We start from the raw sequence: 16,980 nt of genomic DNA, 5'->3' as shown, positions 1-16,980 counted from the left end.
CAAACCAGTAGTTTTTCAACTTCATGTCAAAACCAGTCGGGTGCATAGTTGACGTGGGCAGTTTTCTTGGGGGAAGGGGAGTGGCTAGTTCCCCGACCAGGGATCAACCTGCTCCCTCTGCAGTGGAAGCTCACAGCCTTCACCACTAGACCACCAGGGAAGTCCCGGGCAGTTTTTAATTGAAGATGTGGTACTGACTGACTGACTGACTTATTTCCTTAAGTTAACTTTATATTTATTCTCTTCCCAAAGTGCCTGCAGTATCTTGATGTGTCAGTGCTGGGTGAGCTAGTTCCTAGATTATGTGAACTGATCAGAAGCGGTGTAGGTCTTGGAACCAAGGTAAGCAAGTGTATTTTTTACCAGAGAAATTTCCATCTTTTTTAGTTTGGGCCACAAACATAGAATAGACGTCATGTGTGAAATACGTTTTTTTCCCCTTAAAACCTAATACTATTTTACATTAACTATTTTGTTTCTGTGACTGCATTAGTAACTTAAAACATGTAACTCACTCAGAATATAAAACGTGTGACTTACTCAGTAAATATCGTCTCCTCTGTCCACGGGAATTCTCCAGGCAAGGATACTGGGGTGGGTTGCCTTCTGGTCTCTCTGTGTGCATGTGCTTACACAGTGCCCACTCTAATGGCCACATTATTCTCTTGTGTGGCTGGAACAGCATTTATTTTAACCCATCAGGGAACATCTGATTGGTTTTCAGTTCTTTTGATTCTCCACAAAGCACTGTGATGAATGTCCTTGGACACATCTGAAGCTACTTCCTTTGGTTAAATTCCGAGAACTGGAAATGTTAGAACAAGAATGGACAGGGTGGCGGGTTGCCCTCCCAAAGGTCGTGTGCGTCTGCTCCTCACTTGCAGTGTATGAGAGCAGTGTGCATGTGTGCAACAAAGGATCCTGCTGGAAGTCTTGAGGAAAATCTTCATGTTAGTAGTTTAAAATAAGAGTTTTCCTAGATGGTCTCTTGGAGGGGCTGTTAGGCTTTGCATATTTCTTTAAATCTCTGACTCCTAAAACAAAGTTTGATAGAACACTGTGACCGTCATAGTTAGACGTTTGCCTTTGTGACCCTGTAGGGAGGCTGTGCCAGTGTCATCGTATCATTGACTACTCAGTGTCCCCAGGACCTAACACCCTACTCAGGTGAGTTTGTCTGAACCATGTGGGCGATGTTTCGGTATGGCCATGTCTAGTGTGACAAGGTTTTAAATGGAAAAATAACAGCCATTGAGCCACGCTTGAGATACTGTGTACTTATTCCTTCAAGCTCCCCCGCCTCTGCCTTTATCTCTCTTTGCAAGAGGTACAAGATGATCAAGTTTAGCACGTTTTCACGGGTTTACAGATTTTATTTCTTGCTGGTATAAGGAGGTGAAAGTATCTCCTCTTCTGTAGGATTTGTAATTTTACATCAACACTTTTATCTTCTTGGATTGATTTCCAGGTGGGACTGAGGGACTTTTACAAAAGTACCTCAGTCTCATTTTTGCAGCTTTCCCCCCAGTATTCTAGACACAGATTATTATTTGTTTACTTTTATTTCTTGGGCACACTGTGCCATCTGCAGGATCTTAGTTCCCCCTGGTACCTCCTGCATTGGAAGCACAGATTCTTAACCACTGGACTGCCAGGGAAGTCCTGATGCAGTTTAATTTTTAATTTTACACCAAGCAAAGAGAAGCGAATGGATATTACAAATGTAATGTGCAAGGGCTCTAGGCTGCCATGGAATAAATCAGATACTGACTACAGGTTTAAGTTTGTCTGGGTCCTGGGAACAGAGCAGAGCGTTTGGTCAACCAGGTGTCAAGATTTTCCTCCTTTGTTTGTGCCAGGTAAACTCATGAGTGCTTTGCTTAGTGGCCTGACTGATCGGAACAGTGTAATTCAGAAATCCTGTGCATTTGCCATGGGCCATTTAGTTCGGGTGAGTTGGATTTCTTACTTAGTTAAATAAGTATAGTGGCATAATTACAGAGAAATGACTGGGATCGTTTCTCTTCCAGACCTCACGGGATAGCAGCACTGAGAAACTCCTGCAGAAGCTCAATGGCTGGTATATGGAGAAAGAAGGTGTCTTTCTTTTCCTACTTCAGTTACTGTTAATTTAGATGTAAACAGCCTGATGAAACAGGACAAATCAGGTCTTACCCTTTCTGATTTTATGTGCTCTGCGAGGAACATTGCTGGTTGATTTTACTGGTTTGTTTTGTGGTGGTACAAGTCCTGCAGTGGTCTGTTTCAGCCAGTTACTCTTAAAGACAGTACGTGTCATGAAGATTGTGGGCTTTTCTGCTTCTCTTTAGAACCCATCTACAAGACCTCTTGTGCTCTGACTATTCATGCTATTGGACGATACAGCCCAGATGTACTGAAGAACCATGCCAAAGAAGTTCTGCCTTTGGCATTCCTAGGCATGCATGAAATTGCTGATGAGGAGAAAGCAGAAAAAGAAGAATGTAACTTATGGACTGAAGTGTGGCAGGAGAATGTCCCTGGTGAGTAAACAGTGCCTATGAATTAAACCTGTTCCTTAAGAACCACAGTTGAAATTTATTTTTCTCTTTTTTAAAAAAAACTTTTACTGGAGTATAGTTGAAATAAAATATTGTGTTAATTTCTGCTGTACAGTGAAGTGAATCGGTTATACATACACCCCCTCTATTTTATATTCTTTTCCATATAGGTCATTACAGAGTATTGAGTGGAGTTCTCTGAGCTGTACAGTGGGTTCTCATTCGTTATCTGTTTGTATATAGTGGTATATATATGTCAGTCCCAATCTCCCAGTTACCCCTCCTGCCATACCCCTCCAGTAACCATAAGTTGATTTTCTGCATCCCATTGTTGGGATTTCTAGCTCACTTTTTATTTGCAAACTTCTGTAGTTACTTTTCCCGACACCTTAACAGCGTGTGTCCCGTTGGGTTCTCAGCCTGTCCAGATTGCTGAGTTCTCAGGTTGGCGCTCAGAGCTCTTTTCTTTCCTCTCTCATTGCTGCCCATGTGAGAGAACAGAAACCACCCTAACACAGCAGAACTTTGCTTATTTCAGTTGAGAGTGAACAGTGATTTTTCTGTTGCTCTGAGTAATGTTTTAGAGTAATACTTCTCCACTCTGCTTTTCACCTGGACACACATTCATGGGTGACAGCCTGCCTGTGGGCGCGTCCAAGTTCATAAAGTCCTGCTGCTGTGAAGACTCCTCACACCCCTCCTCCCATTCTCTTCCTTTCAGAGAGTGATGTGATGCAATGTCACTGTTGAGTCACTGCTTTAAACTGATGTTCACGACTTTTATTCCAGACTTAGGGGGAAAAAATCCATTAGTTTTGGGGGTTGTTTTGGTCACTTAAAAGTTGCTTTAATTTCGCTTTCCATAATCTAGGTTCCTTTGGTGGCATTCGGTTATACCTGCAGGAGTTGATTACCATTACCCAGAAGGCTTTACAGTCTCAGTCCTGGAAAATGAAAGCGCAGGGTGCAATTGCCATGGCGTCAATCGCAAAGCAAACCAGCTCCCTGGTACCTCCGTATCTGGGAATGATACTGACCGCATTACTACAAGGCCTAGCTGGAAGAACGTGGGCAGGAAAGGTAAAGGAACCATTCATGCCCAGTTAAACCTAAGGTATCCTTAAAGGATTATGACTTCATCCTTCACTTTTCATTTTCTATAAAAAGTAAAATGTTGTTTTGTGGGACAAAAGATGGATGGTTTTTGTGAACCAGACAGATTTCCTAGGCAGTGGGAAGCCTTGGGTAAACTTTGATTAAATGTGGTATTTCATCAGAGTGTAACCCACGTGTCCTTGAATAGTGCACAGTAATGCTGGGGGTTGATTTTTATTTATCCTGTTCAACTTCCCAAGGTAAGGCTTAACCCGGGTGTTCATCCTTTTGTCCCTGTTGACCTCCTGAGCAGACCATCAGGATTGGGCATATGTGAAATTGAGTGGCCAGGCCAATGTGTCTAAACCCTGAGTTCAGGATGCATGTCTCTGGGGCCTGTGAATTGGTCATTTTTTATAGACATTGATGGTAGGTTAACACAGTGACTGTATCGTGGGGAGCATGAGACTGTGGCATCGTATATAGTCTGCTTGACATGGTGGAAGCCCTGGTGGCATGCAGAGCTGTAAATGAAGTGGGGGCCTCAGAGTCAGAACCAGTTCTGATTCCATTGTTAACGCTTCTGCCTCTATGCCCTTGGGCAAGTCGGTTCTCTAGGCTTCACGCAGTGGAGATGAGGACAGTTATCCTGCTTCCATGGTCTGGAGAAAAACTCTGATGTGCTCGTTAAACAAAAAGTGTGTTATAGATGTGGTGACTGGTTCATTTTTGTTGCCATAATTTTTAGACACTTCTGAGGTAGTTGTAGTCACGTGCAGAGAATGTAAATGACACATGGGTGCTTATCTTTTCCTCTTTCAATCCTTTAGGAAGAACTTTTGAAAGCCATTGCCTGTGTGGTGACAGCTTGCAGGTAAATGTTCCTTCAGTGAATCAGACGCCATTTCTTTAAACTGAGCCGGAAAGCCTCAGCCTTTATTAATTGTTTGGTGCTTTCGTGTGGGTCGTACAGTGCAGAGCTGGAGAAGCCTGTGCCCGGTCAGCCCAGCACAAATGAAATCCTGCAGGCTGTTCTGAAGGAGTGTGGCAGAGAGAACCCCAAGTACAAGATTGTAGCAATCAGTTGTGCAGGGGATGTCTTAAAGGCCACCAAAGAAGACAGATTCCAGGAGTTTGCCGACATCGTCATACCTCTCATCAAGAAGGTAACGCCTGCCCTCTTCTTTAAGGTCTCGTTTATAGTTTAAAAGATTTTTTTAAAAAAGGAAAAGATTTTCCTGTGTCCTCTTTGCACGTTTTGTTAGGATTCATGTAGCTGCAAATTGCAGGCGATCCCAAAACATCATGGCTTTAAGCAAGACAGACGTTTGTCTCTCACATACTAGTTTTGGGAGTCTGGCTCTTTACAGCTCCCAGCTCTGCTATCCCTGGGCGGTGGCCACTGTCTTCACAGTCCACCGTGTGTCTGCGTTCCAAGCGGGTGATGGCAGAGGAGATGGAGAAAGAATGAAAGGTCAGAGTAGGCACATCAGATCTCTTTTAAGGGGAGCTCCTGGAAACTGTGGCAGGGCCTTTCCACTTCTCCCGTCGGTCAGTGCTTAGCCAGATGGCCATACCTGGCTTCAGATGAGGTTGCAAACAGTAATCTTCATTTTAGGTATCCATTTCCCCTCCGTGGGATAATGGTGGTTTGTTTTTTTTTTTCCAACAAAGCAGAGGGCTTCCCTGGAAGTCCAGTGGTTAAGACTCTGCACTTCAGTGCAGCGGGTATGGATTTGATCAGGGAACTAAGATCCCACATGACATGTGGCATGGCTAAAAAAAAATAAAAAACAAAGCAGAAAGATGAGTTTATTGCAGAGATTTCATCCTGAGAGGCAAGAAACTTAGGGCTGCGGGACCAGTGAGTTCCCGAGTCTGGTGTTGGAGTGGACGAATAGTCTCTCTCATGGTGGGAATGAGCTTTGTGTTGCAAGTCTGTGCAGCAGCCAGCCCGGGCATCCCAGAGGGAAGACAGGGAGCTCAGTGTGCCACTGTTGACTGCCTTTGCTACAGATTGGGGGACTTTGATCAAAAATGGACCTTGATTTCTTTTGGATAATGAAGTTCTTGTTTTTAAAGGTTGGACACTGATTCAGAGAAGGGTATGGTTTACCAATTTTTTTTTTTTTTTTTTTTTGGTGAAACACAAAGTATTTTAAATAACATTTGGTTTCTTGTGTTGCTGCTATTTTGCAGTTGTAAAAAAGTTGTTTAAATAATTTCTGTTACATACATAATGGTAGCGTATGGATTTGGGAGACCTGTGTTTTAAATGCATTATTTCACCAGCCAGCTGGACAAGTGACCTCCCAGCTTGTTTCCTTATCTTATAAAGACAGAGTTTGGATTTAGATAATTACCGAGTTCTTTCTCCTTTAATTCCATGATTGTAATGCCACCCTTTGTGTGTTGTGCTCAAAATACTATATATACAATAGGTTTTTTCACCTTTGCCCACAGAGTCCTTTACAGGATCACCCAAATTTATTGGAGAGATGTAGTCTTCCTGTTCAAAATTCTTTTAATGAATAGGGCAACCCATGGTAGAAAATTTAGCATTTAATTCCTGGTTAATATCTCATACTCTGGTACCCTGAATGTTTTAATAGTATACTTGTAACTTCAAAGAAAAAAAAATTTTTAATTTGCTTTCCTTTTTTTGCCTTTCAGAACTCACCTGAAAGCATTGGAGTCCGGACTACCAAAAATGAAGATGAGAATGAGAAGGAAAAGGAGCTCCAGCTGGAATCTCTGCTGGGAGCCTTTGAGAGCCTGGGCAAAGCCTGGCCCCGAAGTGCGGAGACCCAGCGTAAGCAACAGAACCTGCGTTTCGAGAAGTGCTGCTGTAGTCAGGAGTTACTTCACGAGAGCAGAGGCGTTCTGTGTGATGGTTTATAGCTGCAGTATAGAGCCTGACTGATGAATAGAGAGGATTATCTGATATAAATCTTACTTCTCTGTTGACAAATAATCTCATTGACTGTTAATTTGGTACGGCCACTGTAACATAGTCCTGCAGCCTGGGTGGCTTCCTTCCTCAAAGTCTGGAGACTAGAAGTCTGAGATCAAGATGTCAACAGTGTTGAGGTTTCTTTTGGGCTCTTTCTCCTTGGCTTGTAAATGGCCATCCATGTCTCTGTGTCCTAATGTTCTTATATCTTATATACCAATCTTCTTGGATTAGGGCCCTAATGGTCTCTTTGAAAACCGTCTCCCAGCACAGTCACATTCTGAGATACTTGGGGTTATTAGGATTTCAACATGTGAATTTGTGGGAAATGGCAACCCACTCCAGTATTCTTGCCTGGAGAATCCCAAGGACAGAGGAGCCTGTCAGACATGACTTAGCAACTAAACCACCATAACAACTGTGATACATTTTATGTAGATAATTTGACTATAAAAAGAATTCTGTTGGTCTTGTTTATGGCACTGTATTCTGAGAGATCCATGGAACTTATTAGTGGGGTCTCTCTGTCTCAAAATTAACGGCCTTGTTGCTTAACCTTCAATAAGCAAATGAAATCTGTCTGCCTGAGAAACTCGTAATTTTCTGAGAGATTTGCAGAATTGAGCATAATCTTTCCAAGTGAAAAGTGAAAGTGAAAGTTGCTCAGTTGTGTCTGACTCTTTGTGACCCCATGGACTATACAGTCCATGGAATTCTGCAGGCCAGAATACTGGGGTGGGTAGCCTTTCCCTTCTCCAGGGGATCTTCCCAACCCAGGGATTGAACCCAGGTCTCCTGCATTGCAGGCGGATTCTTTACTAGCTGAGCCACAAAGGAAACCCAAGAACACTGGAGTGGGTAGCCTATCCCTTCTCCAGCGGATCTTCCCACCCAGAAATTGAACCAGGGTCTCTCCTGTATTGCAGGCGGATTCTTTACCAACTGAGCTATCAGCGAAGGTTTAAATAAATAATAAACCTTTACTCGCGGGTTAGGTTGTAGTTAGTAGGAGTTTGCCTTGTATTGGTTCTTGCAGTGCATCCTACATCTGAATATTCCTGAATCTTACGAAAAGCATCGTTGACTCTGATTCAGTTCAGTTCAGTTGCTCAGTTGTGACTCTTTGCGACCCCAGGGACTATAGCACACCAGGGTTCCCTGTCTATCCCCAACTCCAAGGGACTCTCAAGAGTCTTCTCCAACACCACAGTTCAAAAGCATCAGTTCTTTGGTGCTCAGCCTTCTTTATGGTCCAGCTCTCACATACATACATGACTACTGGAAAATCCATAGCTTTGACTAGATGGACCTTTGTTGGCAAAGTAATGTCTCTCTGTTTTTATAATGTTTCGGATGTATCTAAAATCACACTTAAGAGTGTCATTGAGCCTTGCCATCCTTTGTGTGAACTTCAAAAAGGATATTTGCTATGTATAGGATGGGTTTTCCCAGAGATACAGATTTGTAAGAGGTTTTATTTCTTGGTGTTATGTTTGGATTGCAGTGGAAGCCCACTTAATTGATTTCATTAGGACTATTAACTTTTGCTTGATAGGTGGAAAAAATTCAAATAGGGAGTTATATAAAAAGATCACACATACAAGGCAGTCTTAGTGTAAGGAGTAGAGATGTACATTCACATTCAGGGGAAGGGCAAAGGCCTTTGAGAATTTCTTCCACACTGGCTTCTCATACATCTTACTCATCATCTTCAATTCCAGGTTTTATTCCCTTTTTTTGTTTTTGTTTTTATTTCTTTATAGTAGAGAAAGAAAGCACAATTTCTTAGGAAGCGGTTCAAATGCAGAATCTAGATTCTTAACCCCTATCTATCTTTACATTTGTGAATCTTACTACATTCTGTAGCATTTAAAAAATAACTGCTTTCCTAATAAAGATATAACTGAGCTCAACAACAACAACAAAAAACTACTTTGTTGAGTTTTATGTTCCTCTTTCATCACTTAGCAAAATATTAATTACATAATTATAATAAGAGTGCAGTTGGCATAACAGATTTGGAATAAAGCACCACTGACTCTAGTTAAGTCTGCAATATGCATAAGCTTGTGAGTGTCCAGCAAGGACCCCTGGCCTCCAGAGTCCTGCTTTCTTTGGCCGTCATTCAGGGTATTTTACAGGGAAAACACAGTGTGGTTGACTGTCAGTTCTGTAGAGAAGGATATTGCCTTGACAGTGAATAGTTACAACTTTTGAATAGTTATATATGATTTGAGGGTAGGGGGAGCATATTTCTGATTAAGGAAGTTTGTGGGAATTGAACAGAGTCATACTGAAGTGTTTTTGAAATTTCCTGGCTTTAATTAAAGGCATTTGTTTTTGTTTTTTCACTTTTTCCTCTCTCCCTCTCTTTTCCACTTACCCCCCGAATCCCACCCTTTCTCTGTTTGTCCCTCTCTTCCTCTCTGTTCTTTGTTTCTCTCACTTGCTCTGTCTCTTGCTTCTTCATACTCTGTCCTGCTCTGTCCCAATCTGTCTTTTTTCCCAGGTTGTTATCGTCAGGAGTTGTGCAAACTGATGTGTGAACGGCTGAAACTCAGCACATGGAAAGTGCAGCTGGGAGTCCTACAGGCGATGAATGCCTTTTTTCAGGGGTAATTCCCTTCATAGTTCAGTCATTTATTTTACTTTCCCCTTCCCCTTAGCATCTTATGTATAATCAGTGGAATTCTTTTAAATTTCAAAAAGCTAAAATGACATCATAAAGTAATACATACAGATAGGAGTTGTTTGTGCCAGAAAGGCTTTAGAATGTTTCTGAAATAACTAGTATTTGGATCTTGCTCTCTGATTTGTACAGATTAATGCTTTTAGAAGAAGAACATGCAGATCCTGAGGCTCTGGCTGAAATTCTCCTTGAAACTTGTAAATCAATCACATATTCTTTAGGTGAGTGGTAAACTGATATGGTAAAGAGTCCGCCTGCAGTGCAGATGACCCCGGTTGGATTCCTGGGTCAGGAACATCTGCTGGAGAAGGGATAGGCTCCCCACTCCAGTATTCTTGGGCTTCCCCTGTGGCTCAGCTAGTAAAGAATCCGCCTGCAATGCCGGAGACCTGGGTTCGATCCTTGGGTTGGGAAAATCCCCTGGAGAAGGGAAAGGCTACCACTCCAGTATTCTTGGCCTGAAAGATGCCATGGACTGTACAGTCAATGGGGTCCCAAAGAGTCGGACATGACTGAGCGGCTTTCGCTTTCACTTTCTGACATGGATAAGGGGGTTTTCATTTTTGTCCTGCCTTGTGCTGGGAACTAAATTCATGGAACCAACTACCAAACTCGTCTATTTAGTAGACTCAGTATGTGCCCCCAAACTGGAAAGTATTAACCTGAAACTAATTAGGATTTCAACATCTAGATTAGAAAAGCCTTTGTGATCAGTATTTTTTAAAACCTTGTATTTGGAAATAATTTCAGACTTAGAGAAAAGTTCAGTAATAGTGCATATGATACTTGCATATGCTTTACCCAAAGTCACCTGTTAACATTTTGTGCCAGTTACTTTGATTTGCCTTCTGTACACATATAATACTTTTCCCTGAACATCTGAAAGTATGTTGCTTACATCCTGCCCCTTTTCTCCTAAGTTCTTCAGTGTGCCTGCTTTTACATAATCATAGTATAGTTACCAACTTTAGATAGTGTGATGATGTAGTATTTTTAACCATTCATATTCTAGGTTTTCAGTTGACTCAGTAATGTTTTTTATATAATTTTTTCCTCCTCTCCTTAAGGAATCTGGTTCAGAGTCATTTGGTGCATTTATTGATAGTTGTCATATCCTGTTAGTCTCCTTTAATCTGGAGTGCTTCCTCGGCCTTTTTCCGTCTTATATGACATTGACAGTTTTGAAGAAAAGCCTCAGCTTGCCCCGCTTTAAAACTAGCATGTTTGTCATTTGCTGCTTGCCTGGTGTTTCCCCGTGATCAGATCCGGGTTATGAGCTCCCAGTTGTGCTTCTCTGTAAGTGGTGTGTCCTCTCCCATCAAGAGGCACACTGTCCCTCTGCCCTCATTGGTGAGGTTAATTGTGATGATCCAGTCAAGGTATCACTCAGTTTTCTCTGCTGTATGGTTACTGTTTTTTCCCATTCTGTCTGGTAAGCAGCCTGTGGGAGAACATATTTTAAGACCATTCGAATAACCTGCTCCTCTTCAGAACTGTGTCTTCTAAGCAGTCTGAGAGAAGACACTTTAAGACCATGTACATGGACTGCTGGTTTTCAAAATATCTCCTCTAAAAATTCGGCATGCATTGATAGGTTTTCCTGAGCCAGCTTTTACTAAGAGGATTTTCCAACTCTAGCACTTCCTCTACATTTACCCTTTGACAACTGATATCTTCTCATAAGCCAGGTCCCTCTCCTGAACTCTTTATTAATCTGTTATCCACATTGTTTCATGAATCCCTTCATTTCCCTGTTGGGTTGTAATTACTTTCCTGAATTAATTTGTTGCTGAAACTATCCCAGATTTGGCCAGTGGAAGCCCCTTTGGGCTGACTCCTGTGTCCGGTTGCCAGCTCACCACCGTTTCTTAAGCACTTGTGAACTTCGTAGCATGACAACCTGTCATAACCTTATTTTGTTCTTTCTTTGACTCAGGTCTGGTTATGTGTCAGTTTCTTCTCTAGACAGTTTCACTGTGAGCTAGATGCTCCGTGTAGAGTAGACACCAAGGAAGCATATTTCACTGGTGATCCTTGGAGGTAGCCACATGGTTTTGGATAAAGAACTGGCAGCTAAGAAACGTGCTTGTGGGGTCGGGTCCCGGCCAGGTGTCCCCGAGTTGGCTCTTTACCCCTGGGTTGTATCATGTTCTTTGCTAAAATGAAGAGGTCATGAAAACCTTAAGACTTTCTTAGGTATCCTATGAGGTCAATATGTGTTTGAGATACTGTCTTTTGATTTCTGACTTCTAAAATGGGTCCTTTAAATATTGCCATTTATTGTGGAGATTGGTATATTTCACTGATGGCTTTTTTTTTTGAAGTAAGGAATATGGACTTACAGCATATTTCTAATATTTGGTGATAATTGGCAAAGGGATAATTACTTAAGAATAGGTATATCTTTTTCTGAATTTATAATTTCTGAATGTCTTTTTTTCAGTAACATTAACTTAATCTTAAAAGTACTGTTTGTAAGGCATATAAAACGAATAATGTGAACTATATGATTTCCTTCTTAGAAAATAAGACCTACTCATCTGTGAGAACAGAAGCTTTATCTGTGATAGAATTGCTGCTTAAAAAACTTGAAGGTGAGTTCTTGATACTTCTGATTGGAGGATTGGAAAGCCAAGGAAACTTTATGGCAGATGTTTTAGGAATTTTTTTATTTTCTGTTTTTATTTTTAATGAAGCATATATTCCAAAATATAAATTAATATATTTGTACATGAAAGTTTAATATACATAGCTAAAACCTTCAAACTTTATGAAGTGTTAAATTTGGTACACTTCTATTTTATATACTTTTAATGCACTATGAACTGTGATTATCTCAATAAAGTTTTGGTTTCCAACACAAAAAACCTCAAATAGCCAAAGCAGTCTTGAGAAAGAAGAATGGAACTGGAGAAATCAAACTGCCTGACTTCAGAATATACTACAAAGATACAATCATCAAGACAGTATGGTATTGGCACAAAGACAGAGATATAGATCAATGGAACAAAATAGAAAACCCAGAGATAAATCCAAGTACCTATGGACACCTTATCTTTGATAACAGAGGCAAAATTATACAGTGGAGAAAAGACAATCTCTTTTACAAATGCTGCTGGGAAAACTGGTCAACCACCTATAAAAGAATGAAACTGGAACACTTTCTAACACCATACACAAAAATAAACTCAAAATGGATTAGAGATCTAAATGTAAGACCAGAAACTATAAAACTCCTAGAGGAAAACATAGAATACTCTTTGACATAAATCACAGCAAGATCCTCTATGACCCGCCTCCCAGAGTAATGGAAATAAATGGGACCTAAGTAAACCTAAAAGCTTCTGCACAAGGTGAAAAGGCAGCCTTCGGAATGGGAGAAAATAGTAGCAAATGAAATAACTGACAAAGAATTAATCTCCAAAATATGCAAGCAGCTCATGCAGCTTGATACCAGAAAAATAAACGACCCAATCAAAAAATGGGCCAAAGAACTAAACAGACATCTCTCCTAAGAAGACATAGAGATGGCCAACAAACACATGAAAAGATGCTCAACATCACTCATTATCAGAGAAATGTAAGTCAAAACCACAGTGAGGAACCACCTCACACCAGTCAGAATGACTGCCATCAAAAAGTCTACAAACAATAAATGCTGGAGAGGGTGTGGAGAAAGGAAACCCTCTTAGGCTGTTGGTGGGAATGCAAACTAATATAGCCACTATGGAGAACAGTGTGGAGATTCCTTAAAAAACTGAAACTAGAACTGCCATATGACCCAGCAATCCCACTGCCGGGCATCCACACCGAGGAAACCAGAATTGAAAGAGACATATGTGACTCAGTGTTCATTGCAGCACTGTTTACAATAGCTAGGACATGGAAGCAACCTAGATGTCCATCAGCAGACGAATGGATAAGAAAGCTGTGGTACATATACACAATGGAATCTTACTCAGCTATTAAAAAAAAAGCACATTTGAGTCAGTTCTAATGAGGTGGATGAAACTGAAGCCCATTATACAGAGTGAAGTAAGTCAGAAAGAAATACCAGTACAGTATATTAATACATATATATGGAATTTAGAAAGATGATAATGATGACCCTATATGCAAGACAGCAAAAGAGACACAAAGAACAGACTTTTGGACTCTGTGGGAGAAGGCAAGGGTGGGATGATTTGAGAGAATAGCATTGAAACATGTATATTACCACATGTAAAGTAGATGACCAGTCCAAGTTCAATGCATGAAGCAGGGCACTCAAAGCCAGTGCCCTGGGACAACCCAGAGGGATGGGGTGGGGAGAGGTTTCAGGATGGGGGGACACATGTACACTACACCCGTGGCTGATTCATGTCAATATATGGCAAAAACCACCACGATATTGTAAAGTAATTAGCCTCCTCCTGAATATTCATTGGGAGGACTGATGCTGAAGCTGAAGCTCCAATAATTTGGCTACCTGATGTGAAGAACTGACTCATTTGAAAAGACCGTGATGCTGGGAAAGATGAAAGCGGGAGGAGAAGGGGACGACAGAGGATGAGATGGTTGGATGGCATCACCGACTCAATGGACATGAGTTTGAGTGAACTCCAGGACTTGGTGATGGACAGGGAGGCCTGGTGTGCTGCAGTCCATGGGGTCACAAAGAGTCAGACACAACTGAGCTGCTGAACTGAACTGAACTAAAATTAATTAGTTAAAAAAAAAAAAGATTTAGTTTCTGTAGTGAATCTTGAGTTAGTCTTGGTTAATTACAGCAGGCGGCTGACAGTGGCAGGGCAGAACTCACTGCACTCATGTCAGTAAACAATGACGCACTGAAAAGTGAAGTTAGGAAAACATTTAACAGTTAACTTCCCGAATCATCAAATTTGATTGCAGTTTTCTTAGTTGATTTTTTTTTTCTGTTTTCCTTTTTAAAAGCTGTCTTATACAGAAGTGATTTTATCTAATGGTCTGTTCTGTCACTGGTAACAGGAGACTGGTAGCATTTCTCCAGTAGTGTATCTGCTGCTGACTTCAGAAGGAGGCCTCTTTTCTTTTTTTTTCTGTTTCCTGTTTTTTGTTATTTTAGCCATACGAATAAAGAATGAGGAAGATGGAACAGTTTTCTGTAGAGCCTTATGTATTTGCTGTTTCTCATTCTGTCTCTGTCCTTGCCTAGCAATTAAAGCATCTCTCAAGGCTCCGTCAAATAGGCTGTTTGTTTCAGTAGCATTGCACATCTCATAATCCCATTTTCCTTGTTGAAATGAAAGCTAGGAACTTAGATATATCCCTGGATTCTCGTGTTTGCCACATATGTATGCGTACATTCTAGATGAGGAAAATGAGGCTAAACAGTGAAATATCTAGCTTGAAACTCCATCATCAGAACGTATCAGAACCTCATAAACAAGATTTAGTATCTGACATACTTTCTGAATTTCTAAAATTTTGAGCATGCATGTAGTTCTTCTATGCTTCTCTTAAAGGTGTAATAAAGTATCATCCGTTCAAACTGTCTCTACAGTTTTCAGATGTATTGATTTTTTTTTTTTACTGAGCTTAGCTTACAAAGATATATTCAGCTCAGTTGCTGCAATGGCTTTTTGTCACTATGTGCCCTGTCTCCTGAGTGGCTTCAGTGACCCTTCATTCTCGTTGTCCCAGCAGCTCTGGAGGCAGAGGATGAAACCCCTGATAGGCCCTCAGGTTATTGTCAATAATTAGATTCTGAGACAACTATTAAACCTGTGATCATTATATGCAGAACAGTTATTGCATTTACTTCAGGGATAGGATGTGTGGCATAAAAGCAGAAAGAATAGTTTGGGGTTTTCTGCTTGCTTCTTCTATAAGGATTCTTTTGTGTTTCTTATTTCCGTTCAGAATCGAAACAGTGGGCAAGTCTGACCCCTGAGTGCAGAGTGGTCCTGATTGAGTCTTTAGGAGCCATGGAGACAGACAGCAGACCTGAGCTGCAGGAGAAAGCATCGTTACTGAAGAAAACACTTGAAAGTCTGCAGTGAATTAGAAGGGGAAGAAAGAAAACAAGTGCCATGTTCACTGGGGTTTGAAACGGTGGTGTTCTTTGAAAAACCAAGTGGGGAAAGTAAAGATTAATCTGTAGCATGCATCATTCCTTGGCTGAAATAAAAAAAAAAAATGCCTTAAATTTTGTTCCTTATTAGCTTTATTTTACTCGATGTTTTAAAAGTATCTGGACTGGATAAGCTAAATGGAACCTTGGATGATATTTGAGAGGTGGTTGTAGGTGAAACTGACAGAAATAGCTGTTGAAAGAATTAGAGCTGTTATTAAAGGAATAGACAAAGTTACAGCGGGAACCTGCATAAAAATCTTAGAACTGCATCCAAATTTTATAAAGTCCTTTCAGGAAGAGGGGCTGTGTCAATCACTTAGTTTAACCCCCTTCTGTAACCTGAAGAAACACGCTATGAGATGATGTAGCTTCCGTTCGGAGGCCTGTGCCGAGGCTGGAACCTGCATGTTTGATGACCTACCCAGGACACTTTTCTTTTACACCCTGCTGCCAATCAGTGCTAACCTTGACCTGCCTGAGAAATTCCCAAGATGAGAAGGTACAGCCGTCCTGGCACCAGAACTAAACTGACCCATTATGTAAGCACTCTTGGATTCTTGAAGTTCAGAAGCTGAACATTTATTTGTCTTATCATTTGTTTAGATGGTTGGCTTTTCAAATGGTTATCTACCAACCTTACAGATTGAGAGGGAGGGGAAATTGAGTTTCTATGTGATAATTCTAATCATCCTCCTTTTAAAAGCAGATGAAGGTAGGTTAGGACAGAAGTGTTCATTCTGTGGTGTGTATTTTGCAAAACTCCAACAATGATGTCGTAAGTGCTTTGGTTTATATCATTTATAATCTCAAAACTGTAAAGGCAAATTAAAATTTTCTACCCACTTTTATGCTAACAATATGACTGTGAGACAGAGAAGCATTTTAATTAGCCATCTGGGAATAACATGATATCATCTAGGGATTCTTTCTTTCCTTGTACTGCTCATACTCCTGCCCAGGGATGTCAGGTAAGGGGGAAAGAAGTTTAAATAAGTGTTTATCAAGGTGAATGGAGAACCCTCTAGCTCACCTTGGATTCCAAGCACAAAATTGACTTTCACTCAATTCTGACCCCTTACTGATGTTAACAGCAGGGTGGAAATTCCATGTTGTTATTTTTGGGGGCCTCTGTTAACCGAAGTGGAGCTTCCCAGGTGGCACTTACAGTAAAGAATCCATCTGCCAATGCAGGAGATGCTAGAGACATGCGTTCGATCCCTGGGCTGGGAAGATCCCCTGGAGTAGGAAATGAATTTTCTTGACTGTGATCCATAGTCAAAGTAACTTTTTACATCATGACCCAGAACTCTGTGTGTTTGTATGTGTGTGTGTGAGACAGAGACAGAGGATGAATAGAAAATCTTTAACTTAAATAAAATGTTTTGTGAAATGATATACTCTTAAGTGTGATCTGCTTTGATCCCTCCCCACCAGCTCCCCACCCCATTCTCAATGCCTTTCAGACCCACTGAATTCATTTCTGACTCATAAGTGGGTTGTTATAGTTTGAAAAACACTGCCCTAGATAGTACCTAAGCCTAGCTGTATATGCTATGTTTGGGGGTTGCTTCTGATTGGAAAAGGACTTTACAAATGAAAATTTAAG

General features: G+C 41.0%; 1 protein-coding gene across 17 annotated transcripts in view; it reads left to right on the top strand.

The window, feature by feature from the left end:
- Window positions 1-15,446, top strand: part of ECPAS (Ecm29 proteasome adaptor and scaffold) — a 107,488-nt gene extending 92,042 nt beyond the window's left edge. For all 17 annotated transcript variants that reach the window (XM_086315939.1, XM_086315951.1, XM_086315947.1 and 14 more), the window contains 13 exons: window positions 253-342; window positions 1,101-1,167; window positions 1,860-1,951; window positions 2,031-2,097; window positions 2,331-2,522; window positions 3,412-3,620; window positions 4,466-4,509; window positions 4,609-4,801; window positions 6,309-6,447; window positions 9,098-9,203; window positions 9,410-9,498; window positions 11,800-11,871; window positions 15,161-15,446. In XM_086315939.1, coding sequence (XP_086172065.1) covers window positions 253-342; window positions 1,101-1,167; window positions 1,860-1,951; window positions 2,031-2,097; window positions 2,331-2,522; window positions 3,412-3,620; window positions 4,466-4,509; window positions 4,609-4,801; window positions 6,309-6,447; window positions 9,098-9,203; window positions 9,410-9,498; window positions 11,800-11,871; window positions 15,161-15,300 — 1,500 coding nt within the window. In that variant the 3' untranslated portion in view covers window positions 15,301-15,446. The remainder of the gene's footprint in view (window positions 1-252; window positions 343-1,100; window positions 1,168-1,859; window positions 1,952-2,030; window positions 2,098-2,330; window positions 2,523-3,411; window positions 3,621-4,465; window positions 4,510-4,608; window positions 4,802-6,308; window positions 6,448-9,097; window positions 9,204-9,409; window positions 9,499-11,799; window positions 11,872-15,160) is intronic.
- The last annotated feature ends 1,534 nt before the right edge of the window (window positions 15,447-16,980 follow it).

Source organism: Bos grunniens, chromosome 8 (assembly GCF_055505025.1).
Source record: "Bos grunniens cultivar Pamir isolate PY7600 chromosome 8, Bosgru_T2T1.0, whole genome shotgun sequence".
NCBI classification, from domain to species: domain Eukaryota; kingdom Metazoa; phylum Chordata; class Mammalia; order Artiodactyla; family Bovidae; genus Bos; species Bos grunniens.
Note: the sequence above shows the minus strand (reverse complement) of the source record. Positions and strands in the feature narration are given on the sequence as shown.